This window comes from Pongo abelii, chromosome 2, assembly GCF_028885655.2.
Source record: "Pongo abelii isolate AG06213 chromosome 2, NHGRI_mPonAbe1-v2.0_pri, whole genome shotgun sequence".
NCBI lineage: Eukaryota > Metazoa > Chordata > Mammalia > Primates > Hominidae > Pongo > Pongo abelii.
The window spans coordinates 108,697,985-108,717,923 of record NC_085928.1 but is presented as its reverse complement, the minus strand read 5'-3'; the positions used below and the strand labels follow the sequence as shown (position 1 = coordinate 108,717,923).

At 48.2% G+C, this 19,939-nt stretch overlaps 1 protein-coding gene across 1 annotated transcript in view; it reads right to left on the bottom strand.

Moving 5' to 3' along the window:
* The window catches only part of SLC6A20 (solute carrier family 6 member 20), a 39,430-nt gene that overhangs the window by 8,415 nt on the left and 11,076 nt on the right, over positions 1–19,939 (bottom strand). Inside the window, exons 2-8 of the mRNA XM_002813842.5 lie at positions 16,794–16,934; positions 14,716–14,807; positions 10,451–10,678; positions 7,160–7,270; positions 5,875–6,116; positions 4,868–5,030; positions 197–401 (exon numbers count right to left, since the gene is read on the bottom strand). Coding sequence (XP_002813888.3) covers positions 197–401; positions 4,868–5,030; positions 5,875–6,116; positions 7,160–7,270; positions 10,451–10,678; positions 14,716–14,807; positions 16,794–16,934 — 1,182 coding nt within the window. The remainder of the gene's footprint in view (positions 1–196; positions 402–4,867; positions 5,031–5,874; positions 6,117–7,159; positions 7,271–10,450; positions 10,679–14,715; positions 14,808–16,793; positions 16,935–19,939) is intronic.

The following is a 19,939-nucleotide window of genomic DNA, read 5'->3' as shown; positions in this document are numbered from 1 at the left end:
AGAATGGAACGCACAGGGTGAATCACGTGGCCCTGGTCCCAGGTTGTGCAAAGACATGGTAGGACCGTGGTGAGGTGGCTGCAGCCCCCTGTAGCCACCTGAACCAGCCCATGACCCCTGAGGGAGCTCTCCCCTGCTCACCCCCACGCCCTGGCCCTCCTGACCCCTGCCTCCTCCACTGGCTGGCCGTGCTGACCTGAGATGGCCTCCTTGGGCAGGTGGCTGGAGATGATCTTGCTGTCTGTCAGAGGGGTGAGGATGGCCGCTGTGTTCCCCAGCATGCTCCCAATGCCCAGCATCAGCAGCATGAAGAAGTAGAGCACCGACCACAGCTGGGACACCTCCATGTTTTTAATGGCCTCTGTGTAGACGATGAATGCCAGGCCAGTGCCCTGGACGGCCTGCCCAGGGTGAGAAGACACCAGTTACATGCAAGAGGGACTTACAGTCTTATTCACGCACTCAGTGCTAAACAACATGGGGGACCTTGGAAGTGGCCATGAGAAGCCACATTGTGAGGTTGGAGCTTCCATCTGCAGACCAACCGCTTACACTCAGCTGGGCTGAAAAGAAATGGGAGCTGCCAGGAGCTCATATATGCAAAGCACGTGAGAACTTGGAGCCAGCCTGCAACACTGAATTCCCCTCTCCTGCCCCAACTTACGTAATTTCTGGATGAAAGATAATAAAACAATGGATAATTTCTGCTTCTAATGTGATGACCGACTGGGTGTCCTGAAACCTCCGTGGCTGGGACCTGAGGAGGGAGGGCGGGGCCAGGGCAGCAGGAAGCAGAACTGTAGGGAGCCAGCTTGGTCAGCAGGCAACCAGGAGGGGCAGGTGCTCAGTGGTCAGGTCCCTGTGCTGGTAATGCTGTTGCAGAGATGTTAAACTATGGAAATTGAGGCTGGAACTCCTGCTTAAAGACAAATCCCCCAAGGGGCTCAAAAGGGACAATAGGTTGTGGTACTCTCTGGCTACCCACAGAAGAAGCAAAAACAAGCCCTCCCTGGGTAGAAGCCTCCCAGTTTAGACACACAGGATTCCCAGAGATTGAGCAAAGTGCTCATAAACAGGGATTTACAAACCCACAAGGAGAGAAGTCACTACGAGTGATGAACTAGCAAGATAAGAAATCAGATTTAGAACACCCCTCCCCGAGGTGGCAGATGTTGGACTGTCAGATTCAGAATTGCTATGGACTGAACCGTGTCCACCCGAAATTTGTATGTTGAAACTCTACCTCCCAATGTGACTGTATCTGGAGATAGGGTCTTTAGGGGGTAATTAAGATTAAATGGAGTTATAATATTGGAGCCCTAATCTGACCAGACTGTAGCCTTATAACAAGAGGAAGAGAGAGAGAACTCTCTATTGTGTGAGGACACAGTGAGAAGATAGGTGTTCATGAACCAGGAAACAGGTCTTCATCAGAAACCAAACCCTGCTGGCCCTTGATCTTGGACTTCTCAGCCTCCAGGACTGTGAGACATAAATTCCTGTTGTTTGCTGGGCACAGCAGCTCATGCCAGTAATCCCAGCACTTTGGGAGGCTTAGGTGGGAGGATCACTTGAGCTCAGGAGTTTGAGATCAGCCTGGGCAACATAGCAAGACCTTGTCTCTACTAAAAGTAAATAAAAGAAAATAAATTTATGTTGTTTAAGCCACCCAGCCTATGGTATTTTGTTTGGCAGGCTGCACTGACTAATACAAGAACACAGGTCAATTCTATAGTATACCAGTTGCTCAGGGGCATACTGAAAATAGTTGGCTTTATGTGCTGACAACAAGGGAGTGATCACTTGTAGAGAACTTAAAAACAATAGTAAAAATCTACAAAAAGTTGATATACGTTTTATTATTATCATGAGCCAGCAATTCTAAACAGTGTTAAAATACTGCTCTCGTTCTCTTGCCTATGGCCACCACTGAAACAGTTATGTACGAAATGTTTAAAGAAACAAAGGATAACATTACAAAAATAAACATGTATCAAGAAACTATTGGGATGGACAAGTAAATTTGAAAAAAATAGCATCTATATAAAAAATATAGTTATTGAATTAAAAGGCTCAATTGACTGTTAAATACCAGATTAGATGCAGCTGAAGAGTTAGTGAACTGAAAGATATATCCAGAAATGAATCAATAAAATAAAAAAGGATAAGAAGATGGGAAAAATAAAAGAGAGGTTAAGAGACCTGTAGGACAGGATGAAAAAGTCATGTCTAATGAAGTTCCAAGAGAAAAATGAGAGAATCAGAGACAATGATTATGAGATAATAGGTACGAATTTTCCCAAACCGATAAGAAACATTGGACCCATAGATCCAGGAAGCCCAACCTCACCTAGGCCTAGAGTGGATAAATAAAAATATATTCATGCCATGTCTAGATTGCAGAGGCCAAAGACAAAGAGAAGATCATGAGAAAGAGAAAAAGCTGCTTGCTTACAAAGAATAAAAGAAAATTTCAAGAGCAACAATGGAAGCCTGAATCACATGGCAAACATCTTCAAAGTGTTGAAAGAAAATAACTGTTAACCTGGAATTTTCTACTCCAAGAAACAATGTCTTTAAAAGATAGATGCCAATTATAGAACAAAATTTAAGAAAACTGTTCTAAATGAAAGTATTTTAAGGAAAAACCTTTGGAGATGTTGGGATGCAAGAAAGAATGGTGAACAAATAAAATGGCAAACATGTAGGTAAATATAAGAGCTGTATAAAATAAACAATAATGTCATGTCCAATGTATGAGGTTAAGGAGACAGAACTAGACAACAATAATTTGAAATGGGAGAGATAAAATGAAAGTATTCTAAAGTCCTTTTGAATTTTGGGAAGGAGGTCAAGATACTGTTTAACTTTAGACTTTATTAAGTTAAATATGAAAGGAAAATTTCAAGAAGAGAAATCAAGCAACCAAATTCCAAACAGCAGGGAATAAAGTGGAATGGGGAAAGAGAAGAAAGAAAAAAAAAAGAACAAAAGCAACAGGAAAAACGAAGTCTAGATAAATCAATAACCAACCATGTAATTCTTGGCTGTAGAGCCAAGCTCAAAAGTAAGTGAGGAAAACTCCCAGGTGCCAAAACCATAAAGGAAAGTTGAAGTGAGAGCACTGAACAGGTGCTGAAGCCAAAGGACCTCATGGGTCACCTGAACAGAACCTAGGCCTTGAAGGCTGGGGTTTGGGGGCTGGGGTCTGATGCCTGCCTGGGGAAGCAGGCTCATGCCACAGGCCAGTACAAGCATGGAGCTAGGGCTGAGCAACCAGGAGAAAAAAGCATTGCCTCACCCATGAAATGACCTACAGTGGTTGTACCCATGAAACAAAGTGCCAAACAACCCAAAACCAACCAACCACCCCAAAAATATCAACCTCCAAAGTAGCTTACTGGCAACCAGAGCCACAGGCCCTCCCTACTCCCTATCCTTGAAAAGCATTACCTAGGAACACTCTCTAGAAATAATCTCTAGAAGCATTTGCATTAAATATAAGAATTAGACAAATATGCCCACTATCACTTCTACTCCCATGTGCTAGAAGTCCTAGTGAATACAATAAGAAAAAGGGAATGAGATATAAGCATTGAAAAGAAAAATGCAAAATTCGATCTTCAGGCGATACGATAGCTTACATAGAAAACTGAAGCAAATCTATAGAGAAATATGAGAATTAATAAGAGAATTCATCAAGATTGCTAGATACAAGGTCAACATATAAAATATTTAGCTTTCTTTTGCAACAAAAACAAACAATGATAGAAATGAGGGGAAAAAACACTATTCACAATACAATAAAACAGTAAGGTAATAGAAATCTAATGAAAGATGTGCCAAGATGTTCATAGAGAAAGTTAGCTGAAGAATATTTTAAAAGACTTGACTGAATGAGAGAAAGTATGTTCCTGAGTCAAATATCACAATTCAAAAGATATTAATTCTCCCCAAATTACACTATAAAATCAATGCAAGTCTAGTAAAAATTACCCCGGAGATTTTTTTTTCCAATGAAACTTATCAAACTGATCCTCAAACCAACGTGAAAAAATAAAGGTCCCAGCACAGCAGAGATAATTCTGTAAAATATAAATAAAGATGACTTTCAGTAGCAAAAATTAAAAAAAAAACACCTCCAAATGTCTATTAGTAAGGGAATGGATAAATTGCAGTATACTTATGTGATGGAATAAAATGCAGTATTTAAATGAACAAATGAGGTTCCACATGTATTATTATGGACAGATCTCAAAATTAAAATGCTGAATGAGAGAAGTATCTTTCCAGACCATTTATGCCCATTTAAAAACTGCCGACATAGGAGTGCAAAAGGCTTGTTGAAAAAAAGAAAAAAATAAAATAAAAACTGCCAACAAAACAATGATATTATTTAAGAATACATAGATGGGTAATAGAAATATAAAAATGAAGGTTCTTGCCTTTGGTGAGTAGGGGGGAAAAAAAGGGGACTTTTTAACTTCATCTCTGAAACGTTCTTTTCTTTTATATAAAAAAATCTGAGCCCAAAATGACAAAATGTTTACAATTGATCTTTCTGAGTGGTATATATGGGTGTTTGTTATTCTCTCTACTTTCCTGTATTTTAAAAGCTTAGAAAGACAAAAGAAAAAGAGAGAAAGGACAGAGAGGTCCGCCAGGAAGTTTATTATAACTAGCATTCTCAAGCAGCCCTCAAGAGAGTGGTGGTAAAGCCTCTCTTCTCCTTGGAGTTGCAGGAAAAGTAATTCAGGATCTTTCTTTATTTTTACGGACCTCGCCTATCTCCCAAGTCAGCAGCTCACCAAGGTTCCCATGAGTGTGTGGAGAGAAGCCAGTCCTCGACCTTGCCCGGGCACCTTACCGTGTCTAGCTCCGACTCCAAGCTGCAGTTTTTGATGTGCGGGAACATCTCGCTGTATTTGCTTGGGTAGGCAGATGCGAGGTAGCCCTTTACCTGCTCCAGGTTGCTGGCTGTCAAAAAGCCATCTTCAAGGTCAAAAGTGTTGGTCAGCAGCAGACTCACCCTGCAGAGCAGACCATCGGATCGACCTTCACTGATCAGAAAGGCAGCTGTCACCAAAGCCTCCCGTCAGCTCTTCTTTTCTGATTAGGTGAGGAAAGGGAGTCTGTTGCTTGGTGATCTTTTAAAGGGCAGGGTAATTTTGAATGGCACTGAAGAAGCCTCAGATATGAACAGTGATGACAACAGGCACCAAACTCACACAGCTAGGCTATTTTAACCTCTGGACCAACATAGTCCAGCAGAAGTTTCTGTGCTGATGAAAATGCTCTCTATCTGGGCTGTCCAATTTGGTACTCACTGGCCACATATGGCGACTGAGCACTTAATGGTGGACACTGAGCAACTGATTGAAAGTAACAAGGGAATGTACTGAAATATGAATTAAGTTATTTAAATGTGAATTAAGTTGCATTGATTTAAATGTAAATTTGTAAATAGCCACTTGTGGCTAGTGACTACCCAACTGGACAGCATACCTCCTGGATAATGTCTTTGTATTTTGGGCAAGGGGCTACAGAAAGTGAATCCTGCAATCTCTGTGGCTCAGCTAGAGGCTTCTTGGTTACTTTTGAGGTGGGGGAGATGGGGTAGAAGAAACAAAATTTGATTGTTGTATGTCCTTTTATGCTAAGTGCTCGCAACAAGTTAACATGCCCTCATCCCCGCCAGGCAGATGTTGACATGCCCCAGGCCCCCCAGCAACTGGTGGTGATGTAGGGAGTCTGAATGTGAGCCCTGGATTGAGGATTCCAAAACTGGTGCACTTTGCCCCAGCCCTTGCCCAGGCGACCCTTCAGCTCTGAGCTCAGGGAGGCCTGGGACTTGGTGGGACAGCCCAGGCTTACTTCTTCAAGCAGTTTTCATAATTGAAGGTGGCCTTGAAGCCATAGATGGAGAAGGTGACGATGCTGGCAAATATGGAGGTGAAGCTGTTGATGAGGGACACGATGATGGCGTGCTTCTGGCAGTTGTTGGATGGCTCATTGTAGCTGGCGAAGGCGATCAGGCTGCCGAAGCCCAGGCCGAGTGAGAAGAAGATCTGGGTGGCTGCATTGATCCAGGCCTTGGGGTTGGCCAGCTGCTCTATCTGGAAGGCCAGCAGGGACAGGGCTGATGATCCCTGGGTGGGATCCCAAACACTCAGACCCGCAACAGGAGAGTGGCCCAGAGAGGGGAAGGAGCTCACCTACAGCACGCAGCCATCAGGGGCACCCCTAGGGCTGGAGACCAGCTCTCCTGGCCCCACCCACTCCCTGGCAGATGAAACACACAGCTCAAGCTGCACACCTCCCAGGGCTAAGGTGCTGTGGAGAATACAGGTGCTATGTGGAGGATATAAGGTGCTACATATCCTCTACAGCACCTCAGCCATAGGAGGTGTGTAACCAGAAGCAGCTATGCTCACGACTATACGCCAGTGTGGAGGTATGCAATGGAATACTGCAGGGTAAAATAATTAAAACACAAATGGAGCCCTGATTCACAGGCAGTTACTGCACAGGTCTGGGCATTCAGAGATGGAGGGGGTGTGGCCTGGCAGGGGAGGTCTAGGTGTGGGTTGACACTCGGCACTGATGTCAGGGGGCGTTTGGAATGCAGAAGGGGAAGGATGACACAGTCATTTTATTTCCAGGGGCTAGATTTGCCAAATGAAGAACTTGCCCCATCCCAAAGGCAAGAGTGCACCCTCCATGGATGAACCCTGGGTGTGGGGTGCATGGAGAATGGGTCGGTTGGGAAACCCTGTAGGGAAACGGGTGCGTGGAACCATGTGAGCAGGCAAGCAAGATGACCAGAGTGGTGCTCATGGCAAAAAGCTTGGTCCACAGTCTGAAAGGGGCTTGAGGTGAGGCGGTGGCAGGGGTGCAGCAGTTGGGGGGCAGTGAGGATGAAGAGGAGAGGCTGAAAGACTTAATGCTCCAGAATTAACAGGGAGTAGGGATGACCTGGCTGAGGAGGTGATCCAGCGACTGCAGGTACTCCACACTCCTGCCACACCCTGGTGGGCTCACATCAGCTTCCCTAGGTACAGTGTTGGCCCACTCTCCATCTTTCCCTCTTCCCACCCATCCTGGAAGGTGGCAGGATGAGTGAGGGGTGCCTTTAGGGCCCTTCGGCTTCAGCCCGTACCTTGGGAGTGAACATGTACATGAGGCCATTGGTGGCTCCGTGGAGCGTGAGGCCCCTGACGAGGTAGATGATGAGCACGCAATAGGGCAGTGAAGCCGTGAAATACACCACCTGCGGGCATCAGAGGGCAGAGTCGGCTTCCCGGAGCAGTGGGGTCCACAGGATAGACCCGCGCCCCATGGAGCACCACCACATCTGGGGTATTCAGGCTGCACTGCCCAGCTGCTGACAGCTGGAAAAGGCATGGAGATTCTTGGTCACACACAGGCTCTGGGTTAGGGCTGGGGAAATGGGCTGGTGGGTTGTGGTCGCTCACAGCTGTGACCAGCACGACATTTCTTATTCAGTAGAGAAGAGGCAAACAGGTACCGAGCCTCTGCCTTCCACCCTCCCTTCAACCTGATCTTATTCCAGAAAGGATTTGAGGTTACCCACAAAAACACATCAGTCACATTAACATTTCAAAATTGCTAAAGAAATCAGCATGAAAAAAACATATGGGCAATCCAGTAATGAGCCCACAGGAAAAAGCAGCCCATAGAATCTGTGCATGAGTCTCTACCCAGTTTCTGAGCCAGATTCAGCTCTGAGCTTCCTGGTGGCCTACACACAAAGCAGGAACACAACTAAAAGGAAAAAAAAATCTGCAGCTTGGAGGAGGACAGATTTCCCCAGGATTGGGGCCTGAGAGCAGATTGGTCATGAGTGCTCATGCAGGAAAACAGCGAGGTGTACAGTAGAAGACAATGTCCCCATAATAAACACAATAGGAAATTCAGATCTGATTTTTATGGCAACCCTCCAGAAAGGGTTTACTTCCTTAGGCTTTAACATTACACCTGAATGGACATTTTTGTCAACCAGATCTTCTTTCTCCACCGACATGCATCGTAAGTTCAGTGATGTTTTGTTAATATCTTCGGTGTTCATGGTAGCTTTAGTAGTCACCTGTCATGCTCTGGGTGATTCTAACTGTTACAAAGCCATAGAATACAGACCTTCAAGTGCACGTGTGCCTATTCAGGAATGGATTTTTTTCTGTAAATCAACTCGTATGTGTACCAGAGCCTCATTTGTAAAGCAAATAAATATTTTGCAAGATTGTCTTTTGTGTAAGAGTTCCCTTAAAGTTTGAGTCTCTCTGTGAGAAATATGGCTGGTGGCCCATGTTTAGGTGGGCTTGAATTACACTTGGCCCTCCCTTCCTATTGAGGTGTGGCATCATCTTCTCATCCATTTCCAAGGCCACCAGAATGGCACTCTGTATGCTATCACGCAAGGGACGGCAGGTGGAATGTGGGGTGTGTCTTTTATCACTGCTTCTTAGCTGAGGTTGTTGTAATTTGAGAAGAGTAATAAATCCACCCAAGATTATAAGAAACCAGATAAGACACAGAGATGAAAAGACAGAGCACTCACTCGTGACTAACATCCATCACAATGGGCACTAAGCAGACCCTTAGGGCCAGCCCCAAAAATTTCCCTCCTTCCCCCAAGGTAAGCAAGTTTCCTGGAGGTTCCTGGAGTCCCTACCAAGGTGGCTCACTTCTCCCCAAGTGGGCAGAACTGCTGGACACGTGATCCAGCCTAACCTATTGGAAGAAACCAATTCTGACCACTCTGCAGAGATTCTGGCAGGAAACAAAGGCGATTCCAACAGAGGACGCCAGGAAATGGCACATGGTCTGTGACAAGATTAGCTCCATTTACATAGAGCTGTTGGGGTACTTTTCCCATGGAGAAGGGTGTGGCTGAAGCAGAGGAAATAGATGATAAGAATAAATAAGTTTTTATGGCATGACATGGTCTCATGCAACACATTTCTAAGTGATTGGGAAAAGGAATGGTCTCTAATCTCTACCTCTGCAGATGTTGCCCTCTGATCTTTTAGACCATAATCATAATAATCTGGCAAACATAAATTACAAAAACATTTTTTATGAGCATGACAGTATGGCCAGGCTCTACGATGGGACTGAGTGGGCTGCTGCAGGTTCTAAGCTCTCTCAGGGAAAGAGCACCTGTGCTCACTCGTCCCTCTCCTCAGCCATGGCACAGGGGACTTTGGGGGCTAAGAGGCTGGCCATCAGGGGGTCTTAGAAACCAAAATAAAATGTCCTACCAGGCATGATACTGGAGTTGTCCCATGGGCCCTGGAATACCATGGGTAGCTCTGGTCTAATGCCTCAAGAAATACATGGGGGGTGGGCTGTGGCTGGAGGAGGCAACTCGGGTAGTCAGAGGGTGAGGACAGGTGGCCTCCTAGGACTCTCAGCAGGTGACAGTTGGAACTGATGACATCATTAAGGCATAGAGAGAGCTATGTGGCTACCAAACCAAGACAATGGGAAGTCTTGGGGTGAGGCTGGGCTTTGCCCTCACTAGCTGTGCCCTTGGGCAGGTCTATTTACCTCTCTAAGCTTCAGGTGAGTGGGATCATGAAATCTACCATGAAGGGCTGTTGCCAGAATGAGACAATGTGGGTGCTCAAGCCATGGTGGGTCTACTGTGAGAAGTGACAGTGAATGAGACAGGGCGTGCTAGGCTCCGAGACATCTGCTGAAGCTTCAGGCAGGTGGCGGATGATGGGAACACTGAAAGCAAACCTTCTACATGGAGCAGACTAGAGCTGAAGGAACATGTCAGCCCCAGTGAAAGTGTGAGCCTTGGGATGCTCCAAGAAAGGATTATGGAGATCAAGCCCGACAGCTCTGGAGGGTGATTGGAAGCAGCTTAGAACAAAGGGTCTCAAACTCAGCTGCACATTAGAATCACCTGGCGAGCTTTTAAACGTCCCCCACCTCCCCGCCCAGTGCTCAGGACACACCCCAGACTGGTTACTGCAGAACCTTGAGGGGCAGGGCTAAGGCATGAGATTTCTGAAAGCTCTCCAGAAAATACCAACGTGCAGCTGAATTGGAAAGCCAGTGGCTAGCGTGTCTCGAGGACACATACAATCTTAAAGAAAAGCAAACTCACTGTCTGGTTGTCTGGGTGGTATGGATTTGGGGCTGACTGGTACAGAAAAACTTTTTTTTTTTTTTCTAAGAAAGTCCTTGTTTTGAGATTTAGGGTTGCAACTTTAACCACCTCTGGCCCTCTCTATAGTCATCTAGTAGGTGACTTGTCCCAGCAACACCATCTGTGCCCTCTGCCCTAACATAGCTGCTGCCTCTCCACTGCAGAGGGCACTCCCTTGGCATTGCCCAGGGTTGGAGACAGAGGCAGCTGCCCCTCGGTGCACCCTCCCACCCGCCAGGAGCACCGGGCTTCTGTGCCTCACTGTCCCACCTTGCCAGTGGACTCGGTGCCACGCAGGATGCACAGGTACACCACCAGCCAGGCCAGGAGGAGGCACAGCGCCGGCTCCCACTGCACACCCCCGTTCTCCTGGAGGGACGGCGAGATATTGAGGGTTTTCCTGTACCAGAAGTACTGTGTGGAGGACGCCTTCTCGCATTCCTCATCGTAGCCCGTGTGGTTACCATTCAGTGGGCAGACAGACCACGGCAGGGGATCCTGTGGGACCAAAGTGAGTGTTATCCAGAGAGGTGAAGGCTGAGGACAAAGGCTGTGGCAGGGGTGAAGGAGGTGGCCCTGAGCGGAGACTCTTGGAAGAGAAGGGTGCTGGTCCCCAAAGGGCAGGTGGCTGGAGCCCCTGAAGGCAGACCGGGAGTTGGAGAGTTTGTCAGGGGGCACGGGTGAGGCAGGAAGGGGTTGGAGGAGGGGGCTCTACTCTCGTTGCAATTCTACAGGTGTTCCTTGCGGACTACTGAACTCTGTGGTGGGTCCCAGAGACTGAATAGCAAATGGACCACGGCCAGGCCAGCTATGATGATGGAACTCCAACTCACAACCTGTGCACAATCAGCTCAGGCACTTAAACCACACTCTCTGCAGCACTGGCCCAGATTGCTTAGGACTTGGTCAATGATTGAGAAAGTCCCTATTTCTTGGCCAACTCAGAACCAACCAGAGAAAGTGACAGAGAGCCCAGTTCAGAGTAGCTTAAGCAGATAAGAGTCTTACTGGCTCCACCCTGCAAAGTCCGGGAGTCTAACTGCTTCAGGTATAGCTTGACTCCAGCTCAAAGAAGTCACTAGCACCAGGTTCTCTTGGGCTCAGATAGGCAGGACAGCTGTGGGGCCTGAACCTCATCTCCTGCTAGCTTCCAAACCCAATGTACATTGCAGGAAATGCCATTCGCCACCAGCACTTAGTGAGCACAGAACCTGAGACTTATGCATCTCAGGACTTGCTAGGGACTTGCGGAAATCAACAAAGACCACCCAAGTGAGAACAAGCAGAGGCTGTTTACTTAGGGATTGCTACAACAAGGGAGATAGTAGCATCGCTTGCATTTGGCAGGGACTCCAAGGCAGGCGGGGATTGGGAAAGCTTGTTAGTGAGAAAAGAGAAGGCTCCAGGTGTGCCCCCATAGGAGTCTGCTGGCGTGTCACTTATGAACAAAGGAGCCTCAATGGTGCATGCATCGTGACCATGACCCAAGGCCAAGCGGTAAACAGTGGTGCTGAGATGGGAGGGAGGGGAGGAAAAGTTACTTCTGACTGTGGGGTAGGAGACCCCAACCCTGCTCTTTGAGGACCAGCCCCACATTGATCAGTTTTGCACATATCTGGGTTCTACAAGCCCAGATTTAATTAGACAAAAATGCATCATTAATGGAAGCAAGTCTGACCACCCCACTGGGCTCAATCCCATATTTCACAGGAAACAGAACCAAGGCCTGGGGTATCACCTGATGGGTCATCGCTACTGTGCCAGTAGGCAGCTGGAGCCCAGGTCTGCACACCCAGACAGTGCTCAGGACTGTCCTGGTGAGGACCTCCACGCCCACCCCTGCAATACCTCCCCAGGGCCACCCTAGCCTATTGGAACGTGTGAGTTGGTTTCTTGCTTTGACCCATATCGTGTTCAAAGCTGGCCACCAACAGTTCTTCCCCTTCCCATGTGCACATTTCTCCTATCCAGAAGTGGCGTCTCTTGCCTCACCTTGTGAGTCTGGGCTGTCCTCTGATGCACGCTGACCAATTGAATACGGTGAAGAGATGCTGTGTGAGTGACTTCCTGGCCCGGGCCTTCAGAGCCCTGTAGCTAGCCTCTTACCCTCTTGGAGACCAGCTGTGGGACATCGAGGCTAGCTTCCTGAATGATGTGGGTGCAGGGAGAGGGAGGCACGTGGAGGGAACTGAGGTGCCCGGTGGCAGCCAGCACCAAGTCCCAGGCAGGTGACAGGGGTCCTGGTAGACCTGAAGCCCAGTTGAGCTGCCCCGGCTGACATCCCCTTGGGCCATTTACAGCCTGTGTGGGACTGACCTGAGTCTGTTCCCTGGACCACCTGCTGATGCCAGACCGGGCCTGCTTCCCAGGCTTGGCTACATGACTAAGGCACCCGGGGGTGATCCCCAGGCTGCACCCCCAGTGACTCTGATTTCATCTGTTTGGAATAGGGCCTGGTCATTGGATTTTTCACACCTCCCCACCCTGCACCCCGCACCCCGCAACTTCATCTCCCCAGTGTGCAGCCAGGGTGAAGAAGGTTTAGAGTATAGGACAACTTGTTAAATGGGCCAGTTCCCAGTCTGACCTCCCTCACCCACCTCTGAACCAGCAGGTGAGGACAAGGATCCCCACATTTGCGTGCATAACAGCCCAGGTGCTCCTGCTGAGAAAGGCTGGACACAAGGCTGGAAAGCCTGGCCAGGGAGTGAGTAGACAGGAGCACAGACTCCGGGGCCAGGTGCCTGAGTCCAACCCCACCAGCTATGAGCTACTCGGCTCCCCTCTGCTCGGGTGCTCAGTGTGCTCAGCCTCACGGGGTGGCTGTTTTGATTACATCAGTGAACACTTCTGAAGTGCTGGGACCTATGTCTGGCCCAAAGCACATGTAAGTGAATGTCTGCAGCTACTATTCCTCTCATTATTATGGGACCATGGAGGAGGGCTTCAAAGTAGAGGGACTAAGGGATAAGTCCACAGACCTATGAAGGATGGAATGAATGAATATTTAAGTGATTTTCAGGAATTGCTGGCCCCCATACTTCTGACTATTAGAAAAAGGTGCCCTTTTCTTGAGGCACTTTATTTTTGCTTTTGGAGGATGAGCAAATTATTCTGATTTTGTTAGGACAAGACACATTACTTCCACTTTTGGAAACTTGTCTTAATAAGTACACAAATCTATAATGCTTACAATGCGTATGGCAAGCCCTTAGTTGGGGGTACTGTTGTGCAGTGCACAACCTGCCCAGCCATACATGGCAGCCCTGCACAGAGGACAGGAAACAGTCACCAGGCTATAGAGTGAGAAGAGTTGCCCTGTTTCCACAGAGAAGGCTGGGGAGAGGCAGAGTTGTGGCCAGTGTTCATGAAACTCTAGGTTGAACCAGGGAAAGGAGGAGGGACTGCAACTAAGCTCAGGGCACATCTTTCTTGCCAGAGATATGTGCAATGGGGCAAGCTTGGTGGAGCTCATTGGGAAGCCAGAGTGGGGTGTGCCAAATCAGGATTATTAAAGTCATTCACCCAAGCATTCCTCACGCCCCCACAGAGTCAAGGCTATGCCCAAGCACCCCAGAGGCAAACCCCGTTCAGTTCATAGTCCATGCCAGCCCTATCTTGCTTGCGGACCTTGGGGACAGGCATGTCCCATGAAGGCCTGGCTAAGGGGCAAAGGGTAAGGCATTGGCCTGGTTAGCTCCTGCCTCCTCCTCTGTTCCCATCTGGGAAGAAGCCAAGGTGAAGGTGGTTCCTGGAAGCAGGTAGGGGCAGTGGAGGATGGGGTTCCTGAGAGTGAAACGGTAGGAGCCAGGTAACAGAAATGAGCATGAGCAGTGGAGAGGAAAATTCCTCTTGTCCTGAATATAACACCAGCTCTCTGTGTGGAATTGGAGTTCTTGCTTCTCTACAATTTCCAGCCCCTTCCACGTTTTCTACAGAGTGTCAGCTGTAGTTATCATCAGAAATGTGTGGTTTAAAATGTTTAGGAATGGCCCTATTGTGTTACAGGGTGACAGTGGTCCTTCTAGGAGAACTTAGGGGTCTGCAGGGAAAAGAAGAGGCTCAGGCTGGAGTCAGAAACCTGGAAGCACAAGTGGCCCTGCGGAAAGCGGGAGAAGGGGATGGGGAGGAAGAGGACAGGCCGTTGCCGTCTTGCTGGATTGAGGGAATCCCTCCCCACCAGTCCTCCGACAGATTTCCTCCTAGGCACACTGTGCAGTAGTTCTTAATAGTGTGTGTGTGGGGTCACATCCGTCAGAGAGAATCCACTGAAAGCCATGGACCTGCTCTCCAAGAACACGCACACTCTCACCGGCGGACTCTTGCTTACTGCGTAAGGGGTCCGTGGAGCCCGGGTTCAGAAGCCCTCCACGTGGTTTGGGGTGCATGGCTTCCCCTCCACCTCACACCACCCACTGGCTCCCCACCCCGAGGCTGCTCACCTTGCCCCACACCCCATTCCCCGAGTGGGTGGCCCTGTTTTTCTCTCCCTTTCTCGCTCCCACTCCTGTTCTGGCACAGGCCCCCCGGCTCACCTGGAAGGAGTGGAAGAGGTACCAGAAGGCCCAGGCGTTGATGACGTTGTAGTACATGGAGAGGAAGAAAGAGACCACCACGCTGGCGACCCCTGTGAGGAAGCAGAGGGCCGCACTGAGGACTGAGGATGGCCCTTCCCCCTCCGCTAGGCCCAGCGTGTGCTCCCAGGACGCACCTGTGGCAACCGCCCCGGGGACGGCGAGGCCTCCCTCCACCAGGTTTTTGTGGTGAGTATTAAGCGAGACCAGGCACCTGTGAACACTTTGTAAGGGTGATTTCTTTTTCTCCAACCTCCCTCCTTACCTTCTGGGACAGGAGGCTGATGACATGTTTTTGAGATCTAACTGCCAGGCACTGTGCTAAGTAAGTACTTTATTAACCTTTGGTCCTTACAACAGTACTATCTTCATATCACAGAAGAGAAAACTGAGGCCTGGAGCCTGCCCAAGACTACCCAGCTGGTAAGTGGCAGAACTGGGTTCACAACCTCATGCTGTGAGAAGCACTGTTGCTGTGAAGTGCCACCTTGTGCCAGATGTACAGTTACGCTCCCTCCTTGGCTCACCAGCGGTTGAGTCACCTGGTAGCCAGGAGAGGGGGTGTGAGGAGGCGGTGGGGAGGGTGTGGCCCGTAATTCGGTCAGGCCTGCACAAAACCCAGGGTGGGGCCTGAGAGCACAGAGAGGGGTGGGAGCCAGCAGGGCTCTGGGGCTGGCCCACACCAGCCCTTGAGAACCAGTGTCCCCTCCTCTCCCCAACCTCAAGTGCTGGGACATTCAGTAGTAGAAACTGGCCATGGTGCCCGTATTTACCCCACAGGCATCGGCAAATACTATAAACCAGGGCTTCCCCTCCCCACCCCCACTCCACTCTGAGCGCTGGTGGTTAAATATTCATCAGCATCCCTGGCTGGCACAAATATCTGGTATCTTTCCTATGATGCAGAAGATGCCTCTGAGAAGTCCTCTGTGATTGCTTATTCAGGCAGATTGTAAAACCACACACTTCTGTGTTAAAAATTAATAGCCTAGTGAAACCCCATCTCTACTAAAAATACAAAAAATTAGCCAGGTGTGGTGGTGGGTGCCTGTAATTCCAGCTAATCAGGAGGCTGAGGCAGGAGAATCGGTTGAATCCGGGAGTGGAGGTTGCAGTGAGCCGAGATTGTGCCATTGCACTCCAGCCTGGGCAATATGAGTGAAACTCTGCCTCAAAAAAAAAAAAAAAAAATTAATAGCCATTCAAGACAAGGAGGCAGTCTGGGTTTGGAGATGATTTGTGAGAACACTGGACACATTTCTTCTGCATCTGCAGCCAGGTCACGTATAAGCTTCCACCCTCTTTGCTCCTGAAATGTCACTCTGCTTTCCTGCTTGCCTTCCTTTCTGGGGCAGGAGGGGTGAGCATCACAGGCCATAGCCACTTCTGGTCAGGGTTCCTCCTGCATGCAGAGGCAGCCCTGGGTCATAAGCAATGTGCAGGGCAGGTGGAGGCTGTCCTGGAAGTGCCTGGGGCTCTGGCTCAAGGTCACTCAGGAGAAGCATGAGATGAAACAGTCCTCTCCTGCCATCCGTGCGGGCCTCAGCCTCCGCACCCCAGAGACATTAATGGCACTCCACAACACCTCAGCGGTGTAAAGAAGATTAAATGAGCTCATGCACATATATCCTATAGGCTGGCTCCCAGCATGTAGTAGGTGCTTGCTAAAAGAGAGCTGTTATTTAGCAGGGAGCAGTGGGGTGAGTTTCCAGAATGGTTGTTAGCTAGGACTTGGAGTTACAGCTGTTTCCCTTTTACAGGTGACCAAGCTGAGGTCCAGAGAAGAGAAGGAGGGTGGCATCTGTTCCCCAAGGGGCATGCATCCTCCCTGTCTTACTGCCCTGTGGGTAGGAAACCCAGCTCCTCTCAGCCCACATTCTATGACATCCCTGCCAGGCCATTTGTTCACCCCAGGCAAGGGCTCTCTCTTGGCCCTTGTGCTCGACTCTTGATCCAGCAGCTTTGCTGATGGGATCCCACCCACACCCCTATGCTGCCCAGGTCTCTGGGTGGGAGAACACTGGAGGGGCCCCACATACCGACACCACTGAGGTACGGGCTGATGGTCCTCCAGGCGCCAATGCTGCCCTGCCGCATGCGCTGCCCCACAGCCAGTTCCAGGTACAAGAGCGGCATTCCCTCCACAATAAGCATGATGATGTAGGGGACCAGGAAACTACCTGTGGATGTCCAGAGCTGAGAGCCAGGCCACAACCAAAAGGCTTTTCTCCACGACCACTCAACCTCTGTGCAAACATCCTTCCATCCTCCTGTCTTTCCACTTGTCCATGCATTCTCCTACCTTTCTATCACCCATCCTCCTCTTTCTACTCATCCTTCATCCTTCTTTTATTCCACATTTTCACCCATCCCTCTTGCTGCCATTCCTCTCATCTGTCTACTATTCATTCACCCACTTTCCATCCATCCTTCCATCTATCCACCCTACATCCATCCATCCTTCCATCCATCTATATTTCCAACCTTCCATTCATCCATCCGTATTTCCATCTTTCCATCCATCCATCCATCCATCTGTCCATCCTTCCATGCATCCTTCCATCCATCTTTTCATCTTTTTATCTTCCTACTCAGCCACCTGTCTGTTTGTCCATCCATCCGTGGATGACATGCAGCCATGTCAGTTGTTAAACTCTTTAAATTCATCCTCCCTGGGAGGCAAACTGCCACTGTCCCAAGCTGCTTGAATGCCTTTCTCAATGCCTCCACTGTCCCTGCCCTTCTGCCAAACCCCACATTTCATCTTCTATTTAAGCAACTAATAGTTGATCAGGGCCAAGACAATTGTGTTGCTAAATACGTCAAACATCATGCCTGGACCCATGCATTCAGCTGTCCACCTCTATGCACTTCCTTTGGGCTTTGTGCACAGCCCTGATGGTGCTCCACATGAGGTAGTGTATGAAACAGACACTTACTAAGCACTTACTCTGGGCCAGCCCCTGGCTGGTGTGGAATGGGAGAGTAGCAACCCTGCTCCCTGCCCTTGAGGTTCCCTGCTGTTGGTGATGGTGGGGAGCCAGGGAGTGTGAATTTTGTCAGGGTGAGCCTAACAAAATGTCCAGTGGGAAAAGAGGGCAGGACTTCTGATCAAATAAAACCCAGACACTACAACTGCAAAGATTAAGGGCTGATTACAGAGCAAACTGGATCCTCAGTTGTTAAGGTAAACAACAAAATAACTATGCTTACATGAACATCTAATATTTACCAAAAATGTCTCCATTGTACACACGTGCTGTCCTGTAACCCACTCTTCTCACCCTATGGCATTCCCCAGGTACTCTCCCAATCACAGACCTTTGCATCACCCCTTAAAGAGCTGCATGATGTTCTGCTCTGAAAATGAGCCCAGAATGCATTTAATCAATTGTTAGACACTCAGGCTGTTTCCAGCTTTCTGCCATCCTAAACAAAGCTGTGAAACGAAGCCTGGTCCACTTGTTTGTGTATTTCCTTGGGATACAAATCCCAGAAGTGGAATGGTTGGGACAAAGACCAGGCAGAGCCCCCATGGCCACACCACAGAAAGAAAGGCACGAGCCACCTGCATGGGTGAATGAGTGCCCACACCACCAGGCTTGGAGTTCCTAGCTTCGTCCTGCTCATGTGGGGGCCTAGAACAAATCCTGCCCTCTCATATCCAGACACTGCTATAACTCCTCTAGGCCAGGCTCCCTTCCTTTCCTTCAGAACCTTGTTTCAGCACCTTGTGAGTTTCCTCTCAATATCAAAGGAGTCCAAGAGGTCATTGGTAGCTCTCAATCATGAAATATCTGACAATAAATATTGGGCTCACACACTGAGGCTTTGAAGCCACATTCAAAACCTCAGTGGTTATAAGATAATCCTGTTTTTACGCAGGGTGTTAAACAGTAACTATGTAAGGCCTGGCAAGGTCCAGGGACGACTGTCTCTCTGACAGGGTCTGACTGCCCAGTGCCCATGGGTAGGGTGGAAATGTAAAACTTGATGCCAAGTGGGAACATGAGGGCTGTTTGGCCCTAGGCATTAATCATTTCTGTCACTCCTGCCCCAACCATTCAAATAAACACATAATCCAGGTGAATTTGCTCTGCAATAAATTTTTCAAGAAATGATGCTAGAACAATTGAACATTCATATGCAGAAAAATGAAACTCAACCCATATCACAAATTTTATACCAAACAAATCTCAGAATGGATTACAGGCCTATATGTACAACTAAAAGCTATAAAACTTATATAAGAATACAGGAGAAAGTCTTTATGAACTTGAGTTTGAGGCAAAGATTTCTTAAATACAATGTTAAAAGCACTATGGAAGAAAAGATTGATAAATTGGATTTCATTACTTCTTTGTGAAAGACACTGTTAAGAGAATAAAAACACAAACTATATAGACTGGGAGAAAATACTTGCAAAACACGCATCTTGAGAAAAACTTTGTATCAAGAATATGTAAAGGATTCTCAAAACTAAGTAAGAAAAAGAACCCTTTCAAAAAATGTAAAAAAAAAAAAAAAAAGTGAATAGGCATTTCACCAAAGAATACCTGTCTTAGTCTGTGCTGCTATAAGAGAATACCAGAGACTGGATAATTTACAAAGAACAGAAGTTTATTGGCTCATGGTTCTGGAGGCTGGGAAGTCCAAGAGCATGGTGCTAGTATCTGGAGAGGGCCTTCTTACTGCATCATCCCATGGCAGGAGGTGGGAGAGCAAGAGGGAGTAAGAGGGGGCTGAACTCTCTTTTATAACAAACCCACTCTCTCAATAACAAAAACACTCCCGGGATAATGATACAAATCCATTCACGAGGCCAGAGTCCTCATGACCTAATCACCTCTTAATGGTCCCACCTCTCAACCCTGTTGCATTGGAGATTAAGTTTTCAACACATGAGCTTTGGAGGACATATTCAAACCATAGTAGGATGATTCCATTTATATGACATTCTGGAAAAGGCAAAACTATAGGGACAGAAAACAGGTCGGTGGTGGCCAGGAGTAGCAGAGTAGGAAGGGGTTGACTACAAGGGGTATGATTTTGGTGGTAGTTGTGATGCCTAAAAGTAAGTGTCAAATTGATTGGATTAAGGGATGCAAAGTATTGATCCTGGGTGTGTCTGTGAGGGTGTTGCCAAAGGAGATTAACATTTGAGTCAGTGGGCTGGGGAAGGCAG